Raw genomic sequence first — 24,657 nt, 5'->3', positions numbered from 1 at the left:
TTGTAAAAGTGCCTCGAACCCATGTCAGAGGATAACGCCGATGGGTGGGGCGTGAAAATGTGTGTACGAACACGGAAAATCAGTTTTAACTTGCCCCTCGATCTGAGGGTTTAACCCCACAGTCCATACCCCTTTTTCAAGCGGCCGGACGGGGTTATGGATGAGTGCATTTATCGGCTAATGGAAAAGTAATCTGAATCTGAATCTGACTAGAAAGTGGAAATATTCTATCGCATATTGATAACTTCCTATAAATAGTCAAGTGGCTTGAACCCGGTCCGATTTTATTTTATTCACAATCAATATTAATGTGCCAGATGTCAGACTTATCAATTATTTTGCTTATCTACCAGCGTGACTAAATTAGTTGGCCAAGAAATATGACTTGAAGATAGGCAGCTAGGTACATCCGATGTGTATTCTGTAAGAAGTCCGCCCTTGGAGCTATTTATATCCCGATATTCTCAAAAATTCTGTACTATTTCGAATATAAATTCCAAAGTCAATTACTTAGTATTCCGATTTCGCGGGCAAGACAAATGGAAAAGTGATCTCATTTCGGATTCTACAGCGTCCATAAAAATCTGTTTACATCGCCCAGAGGATAGATATATGGTATTTAATATAATTTGCAAGCCATCGTTCGTGGGACTCGTGTTCTCATGCCATTTCCAAGTAACAAAAACACCAAGCAGCCGGCAGGGCCCAACTGTTCACAGCAGCAGAATTGCACTTACAAATTAGCATTCTAATGAGTGGAGTGCAATTATGGCGCCGGCTTTTTAATATATTTTCTTTTTGCCATTTTCCACTGGCAGCTATTGCGGTGGCCTTTCTGTAATTGTGCCACGATTCGTTGGAAAAAGCACCCAACCCACCGCCAACTCCGGAGTCAGCGGTACTTGGCCTTTGCGTGTTTGGCCAATTGAAATTGGGGGTCTGCCGTCGAGGAGGAGGAGTAGGACTCGTGAATGGGGTAGACAACTAGGCCGCATCGAGGTAGATCTAGTTGCAAGTACTTCCGTAGCCCTGTGACCCCTTCTTACTTCACCCAGCTGGTCCCAGCCGGCAGCGGTGTCCCTTCTGGGTGTCAGCTTCAGAAGTTTGGTGGGTTCTACACGGCTGTGAAACGGAAAACCGGTTACTGTGCGTTGAAAAATTCTCGACTTTTGTTTCACATACACAAAACGGAGTTTATCTTTTGGTTTTGGCCATCTCGCTTACCCTGCTGCTGCTGCCTCTTTGTTGTTTATCAAAATTCTTTGAAATGCACTCACAGATACTCACAGAACACACACACCCATGCTGCTAACCACCATCCATCCATCCATCCATCTATCCCATTCTGGCACACAAAATTAAATTTTTTCCTTTGGTTTCTTTTTAATTTTATATGGCTCTTTGGCTTTGGCTGATTCTGTGGCATTTTCTTCCTGCTCTTTTTTTCTTGCACGCTCCACTGAACCTGGAACCAAGGAGCGCCCTTGTTTATACCTGGTACTCGTGGGGTTTCAAGGGGTATATTGGATGGGAGACCAAAAATGGCATCTCATTTAAATGAAATACAAAAGAGGTCTATTGATTAAAGTCCTAGGTCCTAAAGGGCAAGTAAGCCTTATGCTATCATCTCTAAGTCTCTGAGAAGTACCGGGTATCTCATAGTCAAGACTATCTTATAGTCTTCAAACTCTTACTTGTTTCTCTGCTGCTGTTGGCTAGTAGTTTCGGTTTGTTTAGGAGCCGACTCGGTGCTTTTAAACGCACCTCCCAGTCCCAGTCCCAGTCACAGTCCCACTCCCAGTCCCCTTCCCAGTCAATGTCGCAGTTTGGGTTTCAGCTTGAGCTCGGACCGCGCCGAGCTGAACATGCATGTAAAAATGCAACGTAAGTTGGCCGGGGGACAGGGTCGGAGTGGTCGGAGATGGCTTGGCAGGAGGGAGCTTGCTTTGGATAGGGGAGATGCAGCCGGGTTCAGACCATGTGCTGTGCTGCGGTTGATGACTTGCTGCGCTGGGATGGGCTAAGCTGGGCTGGGCTGGGCTCTCGGACTCCCAGAGACTGACTGACTCTGGGAGTCCGACTTTGACTTTGGCACTGGTTAGACTGGCTGACTGCCTGACTGGCTGGTTTGGGAGTTTTCTGCCTTTTGCCGGACAGGACGGAAAGGGGGTTGCACTGCGGTCTCTGCTGATTCAGTCTGGTTTGGCTTTTGACTCTGGTCAGGGCAGGCGGTTTCCTGTGATGTTTGGTTACTTCATAGCCTGTTGCGAAATTAGTGAGATCAGGCGAGGACCCATCCATCCGATGTACTCATGACGAGTGCAGATACTCGTTGTGATTGAAATGGGCATTTTTTGGAAAATTAAGGAGGAACTCTGTTGCTTAAAAGTGGCATGTAACTGGTAACTTTATTGGAATGTCACACCTAGACTAAATGCAAATTTTGAGAGCCTCTATAGACTATTTGAGATTCTTTATCAGCGCCTGGGTGTACTCCGAGCACTTGGCATTCCCGCCTAAATCCTTGGTGCGAACGCTGCCTTCCGTTAGGGTTGTCAAAATCGATTCTTTTATTTTCTCGGCCTGATCCGGCATTCCGACGTAGTGCAGCAACATGCAGGTCGATAGCAGGAGTGCCGTTGGATTGGCCAAGTCCTTGCCAGCAATGTCCGGGGCGGTTCCGTGCACAGACTCGAAGATGGCCCCCTCGGTACCAATATTTCCCGACGGCGTTAAGCCAAGTCCGCCAATCAGACCGGCACACGTATCCGAGATAATGTCACCATATAGGTTGGGCAACACCAGAACATCATAACGCTTGGGATCCTGGACGATATTGAGGCACACGGTCGTCATAGTCGAGAACTCGAACACGATACCAGCCGCATCCAGCTTTTTCTTGTACTTCTCGGACATCTCCTTGACGCAACGGAGGAAGAGCCCGTCGGACATTCGCATAGCGTTCTCCTCGCCCACGGCCGTCACCTTTTTCCGCTTCATCTCCAGGGCGAACTGGAAAGCGTACTCGGCCACCCGGAGGGAGGCGTTCCGGGTGATCAGCTTGATGCTCTGCACCACACCGTTGACTAGGGTGTGCTCGATGCCCGAGTACTCGCCCTCGGTGTTCTCGCGAATGGTCACAATATCCACATCGCCGTAAACAGTCTCCACACCAGGCAGATTTCGGCAGGGCCGGACGTTGGCGTACAGATTGAACAGCTGGCGCAGGGTCAGGTTGAGGGAGCGGAAGCCCGTGCCCACGGGCGTCATTAGGGGACCCTTCAGGCCCACCTTGGTGCGGTTCATGCTGTCGATGACCTCCTTGGGCACCGTTTGCCGGCCATGCTTGTCCATCACAGGGGTGACATCGACGGGCTCGAAGATCAGTGGCACTTTGGCGGCTTCAAGGACCTGGAGCACAGCCATCGATATTTCTGGGCCGATACCGTCCCCAGGCATTAGAGTGATGACCCGCGTGCCTCCCCCTTTTCCTCCTTTCTCTGCTGGTCCAGCGGGTTTTTTGCCTCCGGGTCCGGCTGGTCCTTTTCCTGCGGGTCCTGCTGGTCCCTTTCCTGCGGGTCCTGCTGGTCCTTTCCCTCCGGCAGGCCCTTTGCCTCCGGCTCCGGCTGGCCCTTTGGCTCCAGGTCCTGCAGGCCCTTTTGCTCCCGGTCCAGCTGGTCCTTTTCCTTTTCCTGCTCCGGCTCCTGCTGCGGGGGGCTTGCCTCCAGGTCCTGCTGCTTTTCCAGAAGTTTGCCGACTGTGAAGATCCTTTGGCCCGGTGGGAGGCTTCCTGAAGGCACTTACTGGGTCGTTGCCTTGTTCGGCCAAGGCCTTGGGAGGGACTCTTTTTTGGGCAGGATCTTGGTCAGTTTTCTTTGGTGGATCAGCCAAAAGAGAGTTGGCGGAGGGCGGTGCGCCCATCACCGATATAGCCTGATTGGAAATGGTTAGGCCAATGATGCTCCTAACATCCAAAGTGTTCTCATTCAGCCTCTCCAGCAGATATTCGGCATCTTTTCTGCTGGCATTATGAAGACTAGAAGCTTTGGTCTCTGGCGAGTCCTTTGCTGAGGGTTTGTATTCTGCCCCACTGGATTCGTCCCTGTCGGCTATAGTTTCAGGAGTTCGGATCTTCTCTGATTTAGAGGTATCCGTTTCAGGTGATTTTTTTGTGAAAAATTCGGTAGACCTTGGAAGGAGTTCTGAAGGAGTTCCCTCATTACCCTCTTCCTCTTCAGCCAGCTTAGTTTTAATATCCTTGGAAACATATCTTCGCATACTCACTGCAGCCTCCCCCTTTAACCTTGATTCAGGGCCCTTAACTCTGGTGTCACTGAATATATTCATTGAGATCGAAGGAGGATCAGCGAGTTTCGGAAGGCGGAAGACAGGACGCTTCAAGCCGTCAGAAGACTTGTCTCCTGGGACTGCCTCCTCACAAATAGTATAATCTGTCGATCCATAAGGGTCGTCTATATTTGATTTGAAGACTTCGGCGTACAAATCAAGCGACAGACTCTTTAGATTATTTAAATCTGATGTCCTTAAGTCACCCCGTGGCCAGGATGGATCCACGAATTCTGATTCAGATGGCTCTTTGGATGGCTCAGATGTGCTCAGTTTGGGAGAGTGTGGAAAGGTGTCAGAAGACACCTTTGAAGACCCCGATGGATCCTTTACTTCGGATTTGGTTAGTTCTTTTTGGGCCGATTTCTTAGTGCCAAACTCAATCGGATCTGCCTGATAAGTTATCAATTTTCCTCTCCGCGACTCCGCGCGTCGGTTTCGTTTCGGGAACCTGATGCCCTTGCCTTCCCGGCACTCCACTTCCTCACCAGTCTGCTCCTGCGACGGATCATTCCACGACCCATCGTCCTTGGAATATTTTCCATAGAAACGCGAGTGCAAGGCATCCAGGATACTCATCGAGTTTCGAGGCGGATTAATGCGCCGAGGCTCCAGTATCTCTCCCAGACCCGGCATGCACTTGGGCCTCTCCCACCAACGCCCCCGCTTCACCACGGGGGTGGGCTGCCGCGGCGGCTGATACTCGTTCGGATTCTCTTCATGGAAGATGCGTCCGCGTCGGCGCCAGGAGCCATTGGGCGTCCGGCGACCGCCGCCACTCCGCCAGGTGCCACCCAGCGATTGGAGGATTCTGAGATGATTGGGCTGCCAGAAGAAGCTGGGGCCTTTCCGCCAACTGTGTTTACCGGACATGATCAGCTGAATTTTGGATGAACTTTGAAGCCGGAATATGAGTTAATGAATTTGTGTGTGTGGGGGGTATCTGTTAGCCTCAGACTGATTGGAAGTAGAAATGGCTTGGTCTGGATTCTGACGACGTTGGCTACAAAACTAGAATATTTCATGGCCTGCTTGGAGCGTTGAAAAATTCATTTGCAGATGGCGGAAGTCAACACCTGGCGGCTTGGACCGACAGTTTCACTTCCAATTTGCATAGCTTTTAGGCCAGCTCTCTGGCTCTGGCCCTGGCTTTTGCTTTTGTCGCCTTCAAGTTTGGCGACTGGCACCAAGAAACTCAAAAGAAATGAAACTTTCGCCACCAGAAGGAGCAGCAACAGAAAAAAACACGCAACCTTTTTACACTTTGAGGACATAAGAAGGGAACTGGGAGCCAAGGGAGGAGGACCTTTTCCGAATTCGGATTTGGTTTCGTTTTCGTTTTGTTTATTCCTATTTGGGTTAAGCTAATTAAATTACTTTCTCGCTTGCAATTTCATTTTCAAAATTTGTTTGCTTTGAAGGTCGCTCTGTCTTTAATTGAAAAAGTTCGAGTCCTGGCCTGGCCTGGGCCGATGGCAGATTTAATATGAAAATTTCTGAAAGTCGAGTATTTAATTAGACGAGAGTGCTGCTCGAGTGCTGTGTTTCCCGGTAAACGAAATTAGCTGCCAAAGGCAATTAAATTATGCACACCGAACCCCAGAACGAACCCCAGAACGAGCCCATTGCCTTAATGGGCACACCTGCCGACATACACACAGTGTGTGTGGAGTGTGGAGGACCACGCCCCCGTTGTCATTCGGCATAATCATATTTCAACGGATTAGCATAATTTTAAGCTAGAGAGATGTATTAATAACGCCAAGTGAATGGCTGCAGACAGTCGCGTCGGTCTTTATTAAATTTTCCTACTGTTCTACCGGATAGCCTCGCATTTATATTCATATTTGGTGGCTTTTGAAAGCGTAGGGGAATTTTTTGTTGGGCTGGATGGCTTTTGTTTTTTGCTTTCAGTTTAGTCGATGGTGTTGGCGTTCCTAAATGATTGATGGCGCATCCACGCTGGGGGTTAACTCATTCGCCATGCAGTCTCGTTGAAAGTGGCACTCGGCGGGGGTGGGTCTTATCGGGAGAGACTTACCAGAGATACCCGATATCTGTCGTATCTATAGTGTACGGCGACCAAACATTTGTTCAGATAGCCTGGCCCTGTTTGCTTTTGTATTTAGTTCGGTATACGCACCTGCAAATAATATAGAAAGGCGAATAGATACGGAAATTAGTCGGACATCGGGTGGAGCATGGGGAAGTGCAAATTGGAGTGTTAAGCCCCAGGTTCTTATCTAAAAGATGTTTTTCGTAGAGTGTGGAATTTTATCGTTTATTATATGGTGTTATGTTAGCCAAAACAACTCCTCGAAGCCCCCCTTTCTAGACTCAAACTCTTCACGTGTTATTGTTTGCATTCTGATCCCCCTTTTAGACCCGAGCTTAGTGTGCAAAAAAGTGGCCAAGAACTGAGGCTGAGAAACTCCGGCCAAAGTCAATAAACCGTATAAACGAAAATAAAGAGAGCACGCTGGATGATGACTGGATTGGAATGAGTTTCGAACCTTCCCGAAAAAAAATCAAAGTGCCTTTGGTCATTTTGGCCTGGCTCCCAAAAACACAAAGAAATCATTCACACGCTCGTGTGTGTTTATATTTTTATTTATTTTTTATTACGATAACAAGACAAGAGAGCAACGCTAACGCCAACGCCATATTAGCCAGGCTTTCGGGCACTTAGCCAGAAAATAATAAAAAATGAAAAGAGAAACCCAATTTGCTCGCCTTTTGGCTCAGTGGAGGGGCATTTGATTCTTTCCATGTTGCTGGTTCCTTTCTGCCCAGTCAGTCCCAGTCGGTCGCTGTCTGTTGGCTTTTGTTGTGGCTCGTCATAAGGTGATTTATGGGCTTTAGGTGCAAATAATTGATTTATGCCCCGATTCAGACATTGCGCAATGTAAATAAGGTCTTTGGCTTGTCTGAGGTCGAAACTTTGGGCGCAAAAGTGTTTAGAAAATGTCCATGCCTAAATGACATACTCAACTCATACTATTAGTGTAATCCGTTGGATAATATTCCTCGGCTAACGCCACTCGGACTCGGAGCGGAAATGGCAACTAGTTGTGAGATTTATCTGTATCTCAGTCTGCCTTTTGGTGTTTGTTTTTTATTCTATTTCGATGTTGTGCACACTTCACTAGGCATTAACCTTTACCTTTTCCGTGAACATAACAATCCCGAAAGTATAAGCAGGGGGATGGGGATGGAACAACAAAACAACGCGCCACTGGCATCCATGAATCAAAAAACACAAAACCCAAAGAATCCGTCCGGCGACGTTTGTATCTCATAGCCACAAAAAGCACTCGTACCTCATACCTCGTACCTCGTACCTGTAAATGCCTGCGTATCTTCATTGGAAAACAACGATTACGCGGCACAAAAGACATGGCCAAACAATGAACAGCCAGCAGCAGCAGAGGCAGCATCGAAATCACCAAGAAGTCGATGATGGAGAGCCAGCCAAGGAATATACTATATATACTCTTGTATATGGAGGAGTGGGGGTGGGGATTCTGGGTGAGTAAGTCGTCGGCGAATGCGACTTTGACTTTGTAGCTGCAACATCACGGTTGCATAAGCAACCGGGCCCAGTTACCCCGACACTGACCGACCGACCGACCGACCAAGGCAAATCGGTCAAAAGGAGTGGAAAATTGTATCTGCCCCCTCGCAGATACACCCGACAGATACTATATAGATGTAGATACAGATACAACCCTTGCACTCGACCGTTTGTTTATTTGTTTGTTTGATGAATTCACTTGTGAGTGTTTAAAAATAGATGCGACAGGAGCAGGTACAGAGCTACACTACCTGGCGGGTCGTCCAGTGCGCCGCCGGCCCAGATGAATTTCACACATTTTTTGGGCTCCGAGGGGCGCTGTATCCAGCAGATACAGCTAAATATTTAATTGAGGCAGTTCCCGGTTGCCATTCGAACTCTATCTTATCACCAGTGTAGTGGGGAATGGAATGCATTCCACCATAATCGTTATCGGAGACGGAGACGACATGGGTTCTCGTGTCCAAGCGGAAGAACTAAACAAGTTGACAACTTCCTTGGGACAAGCCAGAGATATTTACACTTAATTGTGTCCACTTAAGCTCGGTTCTAATTAAAATGTGCGACCTCTGCTAAGGTAATGGTAAATGGTAAATGGTAAATGAAACCCAAAACTGGTTTCCAACATCGGTCATGAATGAAAATGAGAGATACAGATACGGTAGGGACGACAAAAAATGGCCAAACCCTCGCTTTAAATGTCACTACTGGTCATGTTTATTATGTCGAATGGTTATTTCGGGGAAATCGTTTTGTTCCCTCAATGAACAGGCCCATACACACAAACGTGAGACTCTGACTGAGACTGAATGGAGGTCTAAGACGATGAAATATTTCACCAATTTAAATACGAGCAGTCGACAACCTCTGTCTAACATCTGTATCCATGGATCTCTGAGAAATTCCAGATACTCGTCAAAGACCAAAGACCGTCAGAGACCCAAGAAGCCAAGAAGCCAATCAATGACATCATTCCAGCCGTTCGAAACACCCAACTGAAATTAAACAGAACTCGAAACACTGAAAGCCGAACCGAGACACACTCGAAATCGCCCTTTGTATTGAGGTCAAAAGTGTAAAAAACACAAAACTAAAGCAAACATCCATCGAGCAGGCATATAAAGGCAAGATTTTTCAGTTTTATTGTATCTCTTAGTTCTTTTTTTTTGACCATTTCCATTTTATATGCGTGTGAAATCGATCAAACCCAAGCATAAGCATAGGCGTCGTTAATTTTAATTGAAACTAATTAGCGCAAGTATAAAAAAACTTGAATGTTTTTGGGTTTGTGTTGTAATACCACGGCCATAGAGTAGAAAAGGCAGGCCTCTCCGTAAGATTGATGATATACTTTTGAATATATTTCATCTTAAAGATAAAGAAATCAACTAAAACTATTAAGTATTTAAAGTATTTGAAACTTTAAAGTTTATTAACCGCTCAGAGGGTGATTCATTGGCTTTAGAACTACTTAGCCGAGTTAACTGACTTCTTAAAAGGGTTTCCCACGTTCCAGGGCATTAGGCCAAGACCTGCAGCAATGAATAGCGATTAGGCCAACTCTTGAGTCTACCGACCATTAATCCACTCGGACCAAACATTCGTAAACTACTTAAAACGCACTCGTAATTAGTTTTTTGTCCAGCACCAAATCAATTAAGAATTTCGTCCGGCTTAGAGTTTAATTGATCGCCCTCGGAGAAAGGGGCAGCAATTAAACTCAACTGAAAAGAGCTCGGAACTTAATTGATGAGATAAGTTCAAGCTGCTATCGGGTTGGATGTTTTACGCCCGAATGGAGTAAGAGTCTTGATGGAGAGGGAGTCTGGGAGCAAAATAAAACATAGAACCTGAAAGGAGAAGTCAGATACATGACTTCGGACTGCAACTGGAACAGAAATAAATTTTAATTATCCACAAGATATTCCAAACAAAGGCTAAACAAAATCGTCGAGCATATAGCTCATGAATTAAACAAAATAGGAAAACGAGTTCTCGAGCTTTGGAATTCGGATGACGAACTTTACGATCGGTTCGGCATAAATGTTATGGATCGTTTTCGGTTCTGCTTGATGTGCCTGGCCTGGCTACCATTTGACGGATTTTGGACCAGCCGTCGCTTTTGGCAGTTTTATGTCTGCAGTTATGCCATAAGTGGAGTTCTGTGCCATTTTGCCATTTGGCTTTTGCTGGAAAGGCAACCGAAACTTTTAATTGGTCCGGAAGAGAGCTGGCCCGGTCGCGTTAATAACCCCATTAATGATTTTCAGCAGAGTACGCCGAGTATTTGTGCACTTTTAGAGTTAATTAAAATTTTGTACCTCAGCATCGTGTGCTCTTTTCGGTGACTCCTTTGGGTGAACCGCCCACGCATTCAAAGAGCTCATGGCACGTCATGGAATCCATTTCAAAAGACAAGTTGTTTGGTAAGCACGGTTGGGTTGAGTTCTCCCCGAACCGCTTCGAACGAGTCACGTTTGCCTTTGCCTTCTCTATTTGCACTTTTCACTTATCTATCTGAACGTACGTACACGCAGCCTATGAGATATGCGATACGCGGATACACCGGTTCATATCTCACAGTTTGCTCTAATTTCTTTTGCCGCGAGTTGCTTAAATATTTAGTAACACGGACTGCCTTCCAAGACACAGATACTGAGCGATATGATTAGATACTGCAACTACCCAGCGCCAACTGCCTGCTCGCCTTTGTAACGCGTTAATGTTCATGTTAATGGGCCCGGAGTATCTTTATATTTTCAGCATTTTTCATCGTTCGAACAAACATATGTGTACCTATGTGTGTTTTGTTAGTCGGCGGCGTGGTGGGGTGGAGCAACTTAATTAACAGTCGGCCGGTGTGCGCAATTAAATTAAAATTTAATTTTATGTTGAGCGCCTCTAAAGAGAAGGTGCTGCACCAAAAAAACAAATACGATCCGGAGGAGAGGCGAGGCGGAGGCAGTTATCGTATGCATGACACCGACATGAGATTAGCATCACAAACAGCACATAAACGTAAAAGTAACACACTCGAGCACACAGCCGGAGCAAACAGAAAGAGATATAGTGGAGCGATGGAGCTGCAGATACAGATATAGTACAGATACAGATACAGAGATACAGATACTTTGGCGGAGCATAAATAACGCGCAGGAGGATGAGGAGGCACAAACTATGTAAACAGTAAATAAATGTCGAAAAAAAAGTTGGGCATACTCGAGCAGGCCAACGACCACGGCGCCCATATGGAAGATACATACATATATATCTTTGTACCCAAAGATACAAAGATACAAGAGCTGATCGGAAGCATTAGCCAAATTGAAATTCCTTTAGGCGAGCCGAACGATAATAACTCCCAACCAAGTCAATTGGGCAGGCATTCAGGTGGACAGGTCTTTAGGTGGAAGCCTCATCCCAGAGGCATCCCAGACATCCCGACATGCACTTGTAACTTTCAGCTGGTTCTTCACACTTCGGGGCCATCGAAATGCGGGCGGCTCAGCAATGTATCTCATAGATACTTCTTTGGCGTTAACTACCTGCGTGTGGGAAAGAATAAAGAACGAACAGAAACAGAGAGAAACGGAGACTCTCCAGACAGGTAAGCGGTAAGGTTGCACACGGCCTAGCGAACTTGCAACATCATCATTGTAGCTCTGCAGTGTGTGTGTGTGTGTGGAGAGTCACATAGATACATTTGTATTCTGCGGCAGTCTGGTGGGGATCTGTATCTTGTAATTGTGCGTAAACGCGTAAATACCGAGTCAAGGTCGGTTAATCAATAATAATTATTTTTCACTCAATTACACGGGGTTTCGTTTTTGGGGTCTTCTGCGTCGGTCTGCCACGGCACTCATGTGTGAAATATGCATAAACAAAAATATGGCTGTGGCTATGGATATCGATATAAATACACACACCTCCTTTCCTTCACACAGTTTGCCGTTCAGATGCGTGCCACTCGATATGGGCGAGAAATCGGAATAACAAATGGCATGTGTATCTTTGTATCTGCTAGATGTAATGAACCTGCTGGCAGAAGGCAGAACTTTATCCGCCAGCCCGTCGAAAACTTTTCAAAGGCGTTGCTCAACGGAAAGCGTTTCCTTCTAATTGCAAACGGCGCCCGGCTGATGCCACTAGTTCATAGTGCCCCCCTCGAGTGGCTGCCCACTCGAGATCTCCCAATCTCGGTTCAATGAATTTGCATATGCCGCAGGATGGGGCAGACGCTGCAACGCAACTGTTGCAGGACGCCACAAACTTTAGCCATTGCGCAATCTATATTTAAACTTGGCTAAGAGGGAAACCCCAATGGCGTTAATGATTATTTTTTGGAAAATGGAATATTTTACGAGCATCTTAAGGTCTATTATATACAATTTATATCTAAAATACATTATAATACATCACTTAAGTATAATACAGATTCAGATTTCAAAGCCCCTAGAATAACACTAAAGATCCTCAAGGCTTAGACTAGTCGCCACTTGACCCAACTGTCAGTGCGTGAACTTTACCTTTTTCGTTGTAAGCCCCACTCGACTTGATGTCGATCGACTCGAAGTAACTCTTGACGGCCTCGCACTGGTGTCCGGCACTAGAGGAGTCCTTGGCCCGCGAGTCCCGCTGCAGGCGGCGTCGGTGGTGCGTGGAGGCGCTGTGCTGGTGGTGGTGGTGGGCTGAGCTGGTGCCGTCGCCCAGGTGCTTGGCGGCTGACAGGCCGACGAGTCCGCAGAGCAGAGCAAACAGCAGAAGCTGCGCCACCCGGATGCTCCTGGCCGCCATTTCGTAGGCTGGTGGTGGTGGTGGTGCAACGACGAGGATGACAAGGATGCTGGATGATTTGCTGAATTCGATTTAGCAGTGCTTTGGGATCTGGCGCTATATAGATATTTATTTTTGCATGCTGGTGGGGGAACAGCTGTTCGCACCAACACAAACACAATCTGCACTTGCCGGCTAACACACACAAACACAGAGAGGGGCACTAGCGCGACTCGGCGACTCACACACACGCGCGCACAACAACAAAAGGCCCCAAAACACGCGTGAGCAATAAAAGGTGGACGTAGGCGAACGGATGGAGAAGCCGGTGGAGCTCTGAGCTGGACGAGATGCGGAGGCGGTCTCGGTTCGCAAAAAAAGTGTGCAAATATCTAACACGCGTGTCTAGCACGATTTCAAAATCTTCGAAATTTCACAGGTTTCTAAAGACTTTCCATGACATAACCCTAACAGTACTATATTTCATTAGCGGTTTGCGATTTTAGCGATTTTTTGCGATTTTTTTGCGACTTGCATTTGTTTCTCGCGATTGCCTTGCCTTTGTTTTTGATTATTTGTTGTTTATTTGCGTGGATTTTTTGTATTTGTAAGGCTGTGTTGGATTCTGTTTCGTATTATTGCAGTTGGCGAAAATAGATTCAGCGGCGATCGCACTCGTATTGGCAAGCCGGCGTTGCGTTCACAGGTCGAGGAAATGCACTCGCACTCGCATTCGCATTATTCTGGGGAGCGACTTCGAAACAACCTTCCACAACGAGCGACCCGAACAGATTAACCATCCGCCCCGTAACTCGGAGTCGTCGTAACAGACCACTCCGAGAGTGTGTGCTTCGGGTTGTTGTTCGTTCGGGTGGCGCCGCCATTCTCTCCGAGAGACACCCGAGAGCGGGAGCGTAGAGTGAGCACATGGCCGGCGAACAGATGGTAATACAGTGGTGCAACACTTAGTGGTATAGTGACGAAAGTATCTATGGGGTGGTTGCATAGGACTATAGGAAGGTTTTATTTTATAGGCAAGAGTATATAGAGTTTCTTAAATAAAGATTATACTCAGATACTTATTACAAGCTAGAATACTAAGGTGTCAAAAAGTATTGCCTACTTTTTGGCTTAAAATAGTCATAGCTGGCTCTCTTCTTACAGGACTTTTACTAAAAGTTCTTGAAGTAGAATTAGCTAGTTAGTTTATTAGGTATTAGTTGTCTCAGAAGTATCATATATATAAACACTCTCATATCCTTTATCTTTCTAAACTAATTTATAGCTTTAAGGAACCACCTTTCTTTTATTTATGGGTTTCGACATTCCCGCGAATACAAGAATTCAAGGTTCCGTTTTATAAAACCCATGAATCATCCGGCAGTAGCTTGATTATTTTTTTTCCCCCGGACTAGCCGTCTCAAATATTTATTCAAATTCCCGAAATGTTACTCTAAAAGCTTTCATCAGTGGATCGCTGCAATTTGCATATTCAACGTAAATCAATCCATCTCCGAGCAGTGGTCTTCTCGGGTTCTTGATTCTCGGATTCGGAGGAGACCCATTATTGCTCCAATTTGTTGGCCATCGTGGCTTTCATCGTTGCCGCTGGAAAATTTGCATGCTCGCAGCTAATTGATGGCTGAATGCGTTCTAATTTTATTTCATAGCCGGTATTTTACGATCGGTTTAATGAACTTGTGGGCCTGGCCAAGACCAGGCTCCGATTTCACACCTTTTCGAGCCAGTTTTCCTAGGGCTAAACACATCTATTGCCGTGTCATGACCTCGCTCAGCACGTGTGTTGCCTTTGTTTCGATTTGGCTATTTTTCTTTTACATTTCTTCTTTTATTTCTTTTTTTTGTGTATCCGAAAAGATTTGCAATTCCAAGCGATTGTGTTGAGGTTGCAGACAATGCACGACTCTCTTTGGACTTTCACTCGTCACCCCCGCGGGCACTGGCCTCGATCCTAAATACCTCGCCGCACTCTGGGGCATCTGTGTATCTATTTCTTCATTAACAAGATACTCGTACTTCATGGTGGTCAGTTGCTGGATATCCAGCTGGGCGCAAACGCCCTCCCACCAACCGACTAGCTGCCTTGGATGCCTGTATAGTGGATGATATGTTCATCACGAATTGGAATCCTATTCAAATTAGTGCTGTGATAAAGAGACCTCCCAAAAAATCTTAAAAAAAATCTGGAAAAAAATAAAAACAAAGTATAAAAAAACCTCAGGTTAACAGCAAAAAGTGAGTCATGCGAAGCGGAAACAGTTCTCCAATGAAACGAACATCAGAAATAATGATGATGGCCAGGCGAAAAAAGAACAACAAAAACCCCAGAGATGGAAAAGGTGAGGTCGAAAATTAAACACCACCACATCGTTTAGATAAAGTTATAAATTATAATGTACGCTACGGAACGATCGATCCGATGAGAGCGGAGGTCCCAAAGAAACCGAAACCCTTTTAGTTCTCCTGCTCTTATTATGGCCCTCTCTTTTTTAGCCTTTTTTTTTCTTTTTTTAGGCCGGACAGGTAAGACCTTAAGGTGTGTGGGTAAAACAGAAATTAAACGAATTTAGGCAAACGGCATCTATAAATTATGGTGGAACATTATGCCTTTTTTTTCATCCGTTCTATATGTATTTTTCATAAAGCTTCTTTTTCTGATCGGTTTGGGAGCTCAACTCAAATTTCGTTTAAACGCTTGATTTAGTGCAGCAGAATATGGCCAAATGTCGGGCTATCCAAGGAGTTGTATCTGTAGATGTATCTGTAGCGAGGCATCTGTATCTGTGTGTGCGCATTCCACAAGCGACAGCGTTTTACACTTGAAGTCCTCGGGCAGGGGCGAGAGCGAGAGGGCCAGATAACTGAGCCCGGCTTGCCTTTTATCCTGCCACAAACACGTTGGTGGCATTTCCCTAGGTGTGCGTACATGTGTGTGTGTGTTGTGTGTGTGTGTGACTGGTCCAACAGGTTCCACGGAGATTCTTCTGCACTCGTAGCCGGGCTACGAGTCCCTCCTTCCCCCATTTTCCCAACCTTTTTGGCTCGTTTTTTAGAGACCTGGCACTGGTACTGGCACTGGCATGCAGCATTTCTCGTTCTCGGTCTCGTTTTGCACATTTTTGAATTTTATTTTAATTTCTTTTTATTATATTTTAGCAGCGAGGCTTCCCTTGCTCAGCTCTCCCTGCCAGTCTCCATTCTTCAGTCTCCTCCACGAAGCGTCCACGGCTTCGTTACTTCTTCTGCTCTTGTGGTTTCTTCAGGTTCTTTTGGAGTTTGTGCAACTTTTTGGTTTGTTGATTTTCATTCACCAAAAACTGGTTCGACGTTTAAGTTCTTCACTTGGCTTAGACAGTGGGGTTTTCAAGGAAGTTCTCGTCGCTACTCCTCGTCGGTGGTGCTCCATGGTGCCCCTCTCTTTCCATTTCTTGAGGCTAAGGAATGTGTGAAGTCATCGAGCAGGGGGCAAGATTTGAATACCAGCCTCGTCTTCTTACACTTTTAAAGACCTGGGCGGCACTTGCAGTGCCATGGCCTTAAATTCCATACCCACACACTCGCACACACACTCTGACAGTTTGGGATTTCGCTTCGAGGGCGGCTCGTTTTTCCATCGAATCGAAGAATCAGTCAAACGAAACAGACATCGATAGCACTTCATCATGTAACAATCAATGCAAGGCCCTGTGCACTGTGAGAAAAATTATAGGGTCGTCCATAATTCAGCCCTCCACCTTCCCAGGCTTTGGCCTGGCGTGTGCCAATTAGATTGGGCCGGCCAAAAAGTTATTAGGGTCTCGGCCCGGCCAAATCGAGTTGTGTGCACCGTGTAATTGTGTTCCATTGCAGGATATTGGATTTTTGTGCTTGATTTGGCACATTGTGATGCGTGTTCACCTCATTTTCCCGCTATCTGCCAGATACGCCTCCCCCCTGTCGCTGCATGGCCCTGGGCAAGGGTTTCGGACAAGTTACTTGTGTGTCGGAAAGTGGTCCTGATGCTCACTGGCTTGTGCTTCCCTCTTGACCCTTCCACCTGACAGCTACTTGTCAATGGCCGTGATGAGTGGGTCTTCCCCCTGATCCCCTCCTTGGGGCACCTTCAGCCTCGTTCTCCTTTCTCTTCTCATCTTTAACCTGAAGGAAGCACTGGGAGAAAAGAGGTGGTCTTAGTTATGAAAGATTACTTTTATTTTTAAATTTAGTAAAATTATTATAAGCCATTTTCTGTACTATCTTTGTAGCTTAAGCTCTTGTTAATTGAAATAAACTCCTATAGAAGACCCCTTGAAATTTTTTCCAGTGCATCATCCACATCAAGGCAGGTGCTAGTAGTTCAGAGGGATTCGAGTCTGGGTCTGTCGGTGGCAGCGATATCCATGGCTAGAGGAACTGAATCGTAGAGAGTGGATATACATCAGCCCCTTGCAGGGGGAGCGCATACCAGGGGTATAGAATATGTGGCAGATACACCATCCTGCCCGGCCCGGGGTGGGCGGACCAGGGGTGGCTGACGGGCGTCGTGAACGTGTCATTGACAGATTTCAACGCAATTGCGTATGAATGAAATCGATTTTTTGCCTTTGTTCTTGCTCCCGGTGATTGGGTCTAGGTTGTTCCTCTCCGATGATGTTACTGATGATTATTGTGATGTTGGTAATGACAATGGCGATGAAATGGATGCACAGTTCACTCTCAATACAAGTCAATAGTGGCACGCCACTGGGAAATGTGTTAATAGAAAGGCACTTCTGGTTGTCAAGTAGTGGGGTTCAAAGTTAATCCGTCAATGTGGTAAGATATAATAAAAATTATATAAAATATTACTTAAACCTAAGACACACCTGAGAAAATTGAATCCAATGCGACGTTATTAATAGAACATTTTTATAAAAATTCTTGTAAGAACCAACACCCACTGCCGTCACGAACTGGATTCCCTCCGAGGTGCTTCGAACAATTTCCCACCGTTTGGCCCACTCACTTTTTATAGGGGGCCCCATCATATTTGTATTATCACTTTCGCATCTCGGCCGGCGGCTGCGGAGTTCCCGATGTCCGATGTCGGATGCCCCTTGCCCGATTCCCAGTCACCAGTTCCCACTGCACTCAACGGTTCAACCAAACACCTCCTGACCGTGCCCATAAACTAGCCCTCGGCAGCCGATATCAGACGGACGGATGGACCGTACCGGACCGGATTGGACCAAAGACGGCACTTGGCAACAGGGGCTGGGGCACTCAAGAACTCTGCCATAAATAAATACGAGAATATACACAGATGCAGTGCATATAGATGCACGTGGCTGTCTGTATACACCGGGCTGTCTGTATGCCCTACCCAGCACCATAGCCATAGCCATCGCCATCACCAGGCCCAAGTCCCAACCCCAGTCCCGGCCCCAGTCCCGGCCCGAGTGCCAAACCCAATCCCGGGCCTTGGCCAAGGTAGAAATTAAGCGTCCCACCGCGAGTTTACACATCATCATCATTATTGTTGCCATTGCCTTTGAGCCGGGGTCGAGTTTGCTAAAAGCACTGACAGAAAATACTTGAAGTACAGATCACAGATCAAAGAATATATTATAATATTTTTCACACAGTTTATGTACTGTCAAAAAACACTCAAGAGTTTAAATATTAATGGAGTAATAATATTATTCACAAACTATTATTTTTATTAGCTTAATAAAATCTATAATTACTCGACAGAAAATAAACACTTTCATTTTTAATGTCATGCCACAATATGTTTAAATAATAGACCCATTTTTAAAGTGTATCTCATATGCTGCTGCTGTTGCAGTTGCAGTTGCAGTCGTGCCTCACCGTATGGCATCCCGAGCCTCAGCTCGCAACGTGTGCGAATGTGTTGCACAATAAATAAAAATATTTATACATGAAACCTTAAATAAAGCATGAGCGACAAAGATGCGAACCAAGTCATCGCCATCGCCATCGCCGTGGTCGGGCCGGGTCGGGTCTGTCGATGTGAATGTGAATGTCGGGTTCTGCTCCCATCGACCAAGTGGCAAAAATAATGTCGTGGCATCTGCATTTGTGCAACCAACAGCCGCAGCATCAGCAGCAACAACAATTGCTGGCAGCCAGCAGCCTTTGCCTACACGAATCTTCAAATTGTTGTTGCCCCCTGATGGTGAATACCGATGTTGCAGCTTCCCCTTTAACGTTTTGAATACTCTACTTTTATGATTTCCATATGCAACAAAGCCAACAAAAGAATTAAAACTTGTTTTCTTTACTTTTTCCAGTTTAAATAGCATTAATTGGAATATATTTAATACTATTACTCTCCGCACCCTTTAAGGGTATTCATTATTGGGCCAAATTGCATTTATTACTTGATCCCTCTGGACTTCTTTCTGTCTGGCCTTTTGTATGGTCTGAGCCTGGGAGATGAGGCTGGGCCTGGAGCTGCATCTGGAGACGGCCGTGGGGGGAGCTGTGGCATCGAGGGGTTGTGCCTCGTCATCGTTGTCAGGCGTCGCTGCCCAGCATCAAGATCAAAGCGAAGCCAAGCAGAGCCCACTAACTACATTGGTCGATATAGAGCCAGGTTTTAAAATGCACTTAGAGAAATACTAGAAGATTTTCAGGTAATCTGAATAATAGATTTTCTTCTATGAGTTGAGAGGAATTACTAAGTAGAACCTTAAACAGAACGAACAACTTAACTTGAAAGACAAACCTCTTACCCCTAAAGGAACTCTAAACTGTCTTGTTTACTCACTGATCTTCTATATTTTCTTTTCTTAAATACTTAAAAAATTTTAATAAAATTATAGTCAATATTTTTGTATTTTTTTTTAGTGCTTAACTGAATCCAAAGCTAAGTTCGAGGCTCAGAAGCCGCTGCCGTGACTGCCTCCGTTGTGGTTTCTGTTTCTGTTGCTGCCGCCGATGTTGCTGTTGCTGCTATGGCTGTTGTTGCTGCTGCTGCATAGTCAAAGTAAAATAAGAAATAAATCAGTAAATTGGATTGCTTTCTGCTTTTTGCAGTTTGCAGCCTGCCGTTCGCCGTTCAAAGATTTCGCAATGCCAACTCGAGCGAGCTGCCAAGCTGCAGTTTGCAGTTTGCAATCGGTTTCCTTCGCTTTTTTTTGCTGTTGGCCTTTTTGAGAGAGTGTGTGTGCTGGAATTTCTATGCTTATCATCGGCTCGATCTCACCTGTTCAATTCATTATTTCTATAAATAAACGACAGGGCGTCTCGTCCTGCTCCATGCCAGCCTTTGGCTGCCGCTGCCTCTGCTGCTGCCTTCCGCCACGTCCCGCCAATTTACATTGCTTCCCGAGATCCAGTTGCCTTCAGTTGTTTAATAACTCAACGCGGATCCTCTGGGCCAAGGGTCAGCATTCGGCAATCCATGAAATTCAATATGTATCTCGATCCGGTAAAGCTTTTGGGCTTCTGGAGCATCCGCCAGCAGTGGCCAATTTTGTGAATTCGTGCAACGCTTAGTTATGCTCATTCTGCCTGCGCGTCTGCGCATGAAGAAGTACCAACAGTACCACAGTATCTGTGTGTGTGTAGCTGTATATCTGTGTGCGGATCGCGGCATCCGTATCTGTATCTCTGTGCATCTGTATCTGAGAGCTTGGGCGGCGGCTCCTTTGGCCCGCCGGAATTTTTGTGTGGCTCGTTTTCTTTCATTTCGGTACCTAAACATTTTTGCCCTGTTCCCTGGCCTTTTTATACCCTTGCAGAGGGTATTATAATTTTGGTCAAAAGTGTGCAACGCAGTGAAGGAGACATCTCCGACCCTATAAAGTATATATATTCTTGATCAGGATCACCTCCTGAGTCGATATAAGCATGTCCGTCTGTCCGTCTGTCCGTCTGTCCGTCTGTCTGTCTGTCTGTCTGTCTGTCTGTCCGTCTGTCTGTCTGTCCGTCTGTCTGTCTGTTTCTACGCAAACTAGTCTCTCAGTTTTAAAGCTATCGAGTTGAAACTTTGCACACACCCTTCTTTCCTTTGCAGGTAGTACATAAGTCGGAACGGCCGGGATCGGTCGACTATATCCTATAGCTGCCATATAACTGATTGATCGGAAATGGCATAACTTCGTTGTTTTTCAAGTTAGAAGGTTGGGACTTTCTATGGATTCTTATTTGGTCCAACTTATACGATATGCCAAATTTCATAAAGATCGGTCGACTATATCCTATAGCTGCCATATAACTGATTGATCGGAAATGGCATAACTTCGTTGTTTTTCAAGTTAGAAGGATGGGATTTTCAATGTATGCTTCTTTGGTCAAAATAATTCGATATGCCAAATTTCATAAGGATCGGCCGACTATATACGATCCGCTGTATATCTAATAATATAGATGCGTGGCGCCACCTATCGGACTGCGACTGAACTGCAAGGGTATATAAACTTCGGCTCCGCCCGAAGTTAGCTTTCCTTTCTTGTTTAAATACGAGTTCTGCGTTCTTATGCGGCATTGCCTTTCCATCTCCCAACTGGCATCCCCCTTCTTCATCCTGATCCTGATCCTGTTGCTGCACAAATATGGGCCTATGATAACATTGTCTTCGGGCAAAAGGAGTTGGCGAAACGCGTGAAAGTTGTTGCGGCACAAAAGGTACCAGCCAGAGTCGTTTATCTCGACGGGCTCCTGACTTTCCACACACACACACACAGTTCAAGTGTGTGTTTGGGTAGTAGCTCTAACATTATCCATAACACATAAATCTTTGTGTATATATGCCGATTTCGGGTAATGCCATTGTCGTGTGGCGGGATTTCTTATCGCAGATCCCATCGCAGGCTTCGCAGGAGGTAGGATTGCTCAAAAATTTGTTGACGGAATATTTGTAGTCCTGATCGGAATCTTATCCCTCCTTAAGTGTCTTGAGTTGCGATAAAAATGAAGAATGTTTTACAAATTAGAGCGATATTTGTTAGATGGGATAAGGTCTAAGAAACCCCTCTTTGCTAATTTCTTATTTATGGAAATAAAAAAAGTTTATAAGAAAGTATTAACTTTAGATGATGAGGAACCAAGAACCCTTTGGCACAAACCTGTCGAATAACTTTCAGCTGTAACTTTGTTGGTGGAAAAGTTTGCGATCCCTTCGCAAAGACAGCCATAAATTCTATAAAATAACTTGTCTCCCGCTCTAGCTGGGAAAAGCAGGAAACAAGTTTAATAGTTACCATCCGTGGCCAAAAAATAAGGGGGCTTAGAGCTTAAACAAGATTTTTGCGCAGTCAAGCTGCAGCTGATGGCGAGTGAAGTTTGTCATGAAAAGATTGGCATGCGTGGCTGGAAAATGCGAAAAGTTTTGGGGTTTCTGGGTTTGGGGGGGAGGCGACAGCCAACTGGCTAACGACTCTAGCCTGATTACGCATACGCTCCGTTGCCCTGGCTCTAGCTCAGGCCAAAAATGAAAAATACGGAACGGAAAAAGAAAAGACCCCAGAGCAAAGAGCATTTTTCGCGGCGTGGGAATCGGAGAGATTTGCGACATACTCAGAACTAAAGCAATCCAGCGAAACAAAGACGACCCAATCGGACGCTGCTGAGTCTGGTGGATGGTGCATGAATCACCGATGCTGGCGGTTGCACAAGATGCGACAGGATCGGGAGGCTCCTCCCCGGTAAGGAAAGGGAAGGTAAACTGGTTCTGCTGGAATGCAGATAACTTCTTGCCCGGGCCTTAGACTCGTCGCCAGCTCACTCTGGAGCTGGCTTCAAGTGCGGCAATTTCATGCCCGTCCGCATCGCGGCTCTCTGCATATTAAATATTTAAGGCAACCGAAGTCCGAAGAGCCCCAGAACCAGAACCAAAATGCGAGCCAAACCAAACGAAACCGAACCGAACTGAACCGTACTGAGCACTGCTCACTAATTTAGTGAAATTCGCCAAACAGGCATGCATGTGGCAACCACAAATTTTAATTAACCGAAACAATGGCGGTGTTGTAACATCAAAGGCAACAACATAATCAGAACGCCAATGCTGTGCTGCGGGGATGCAACCGCAATCCTCGGGCGGAGGTGCATTGAACACCAAACTAAATGACCACGAAATTACAGATGCAGATACAGAATGGGGTCAGCAAGGAGATCATTTAAAGCGATGTTGAGATACAAAATGTTGAAAAAATGACATGGGGCTTCAACTATTGTTGAAACTGAATAAATTATTGGATGCCCTGCCACTGGGCACATAAAATCTGTTCAGAACTGAGTCACACGACCTTGGCTCGCTTCTGTCAGCCAACAAAACTTCGAGCACCTTAGACAGAAATGCACTAAAAACACATCCATTACGCAGCTCCAATCGATACTTGGCAGTGTCGCCTCTCAGGCTGGCTGCCCTTTTTGTTGGCTTTGGCTTGGGGCAAGGTCGTTTGAGCGGGCGGCGGACAAAAATATGGGCTGCCATCGCCATCACCCCGTACATGGTGACCGAATGGCTGCCGTGGCAGCCTTGGAACTGGCAGTGGTGCCACCAATTGCTGCTGCAATTGCAGCTGCGTCATCCAGCCAGCCAGAGCGACGAGAGATTCCCAAATGCAGGCCATGACGTCAGGCACGAGGTTGAGTCAACAAAATGACATTGGCAACGGCAACAATACTCCCAACGGGAGACGAACAGATACGGATAGATGTGATAAATGATTGAGGCCAAGTGGAAAACATCGCATATACTTAAATACTTAATTTATGACTTTACAGATGAGTCGCACAACAAATGGCATTTAATTGCAGTTCGTTAGACAAAGTCAGGCAGCTTGATGCCATCTATAAAATGGACAAGAGGTTCTGAAAATATATTATTTTATTGCTCAAGATGTTCAAGAAACTTTTACAATCTAATACAAATCGTTTGAGGTATTCCGCCGAAGTATCGGGTGGAAATTGGCAATGAAATAGCCACCTGTGGCCAAATAGTCCTTGTCATACATTTTCACCAAAATTTAAAAAAAAATCGAAAAAATATTTTGTTCCCAGATTTTGATGCAGATTGGGTGGGAAATCGATCTACGAATCATTTAAGGTATTCCGCTCAAGAATCGGATGAGTATTGCCAAAGATATAGACTTCGCTGGGGGCCATATAGTGGCTCCATGCACTTTTCTTGATTTTCGAAGGGGACCCTCCAGAAAATTTAATGAAAACTCTAAAAAATATTTTGTTACCAGATTTTGATGCAGATTGGTGGGAAATCGATCTACGAATCATTTAAGGTATTCCGCTCAAGAATCGGATGAGTATTGCCAAAGATATAGACTTCGCTGGGGGCCATATAGTGGCTCCATGCACTTTTCTTGATTTTCGAAGGGGACCCTCCAGAAAATTTAATGAAAAATCTAAAAAATATTTTGTTACCAGATTTTGATGCAGATTGGTGGGAAATCGATCTACGAATCATTTAAGGTATTCCGCTCAAGAATCGGATGATTATTGCCAAAGATATAGCTTTCGCTGGGGGTCATATAGGGGCTCCATGCACTTTTCTGAATTTTCGAAAGGGACCCTCCAGAAAATTTAATGAAAAATCTAAAAAATATTTTGTTGCCAGGTTTTGATGCAGATTGATGGGGAATCGATCGTCGAATCGGTTAAGGTATTCCGCTCAAGAATCAGATTATTATTGACAAAGATATAGCCCTCGCAGGGGGCCATATAGTGGCTCCATGCACTTTTCTTGATTTTCGAAGGGGACCGTCCAGAAAATTTAATGAAAAATCAAAAAAATATTTTGTTTCCAGATTTTGATGCAAATTGATGGGAAATCGAGCTATGAATCATATAAGGTATTTCGCTGAAGAATCATATGAAAATTGGACAAGATATGACCATTGCAGTGGGTCTGATTGTCCTTCCTATACATTTTTGAGCTTTTTGGGAATCCCCAAGAAAATTTGATTACCAATTAAAAAAAATATTTTTTTTCTTGA

The 24,657-nt window shown here is 45.5% G+C and overlaps 2 protein-coding genes across 2 annotated transcripts in view; both read right to left on the bottom strand.

The window, feature by feature from the left end:
• LOC6506993 (division abnormally delayed protein) overlaps positions 1 to 13,515 on the bottom strand; it is a 58,468-nt gene extending 44,953 nt beyond the window's left edge. The window contains exon 1 of the mRNA XM_001956828.3: positions 12,448 to 13,515. Coding sequence (XP_001956864.1) covers positions 12,448 to 12,715 — 268 coding nt within the window. The 5' untranslated portion in view covers positions 12,716 to 13,515. The remainder of the gene's footprint in view (positions 1 to 12,447) is intronic.
• LOC26515073 lies at positions 2,383 to 5,354 on the bottom strand. Its single transcript, XM_014910210.3, has one exon. It carries the CDS (start codon positions 5,218 to 5,220, stop codon positions 2,461 to 2,463), a length of 2,760 nt encoding a protein of 919 aa, XP_014765696.1. The 5' UTR covers positions 5,221 to 5,354; the 3' UTR covers positions 2,383 to 2,460.
• Positions 13,516 to 24,657: the final 11,142 nt, after the last annotated feature.

The sequence above is a fragment of the Drosophila ananassae genome, chromosome 2R, assembly GCF_017639315.1.
Source record: "Drosophila ananassae strain 14024-0371.13 chromosome 2R, ASM1763931v2, whole genome shotgun sequence".
NCBI classification, from domain to species: Eukaryota; Metazoa; Arthropoda; class Insecta; order Diptera; family Drosophilidae; genus Drosophila; species Drosophila ananassae.
Note: the sequence above shows the minus strand (reverse complement) of the source record. Positions and strands in the feature narration are given on the sequence as shown.

Bases quoted from the DNA above. Each gene is read 5' to 3' on its own strand.
- LOC26515073 (XM_014910210.3), bottom strand. From the start codon at position 5,220: ATGTCCGGTAAACACAGTTGGCGGAAAGGCCCCAGCTTCTTCTGGCAG.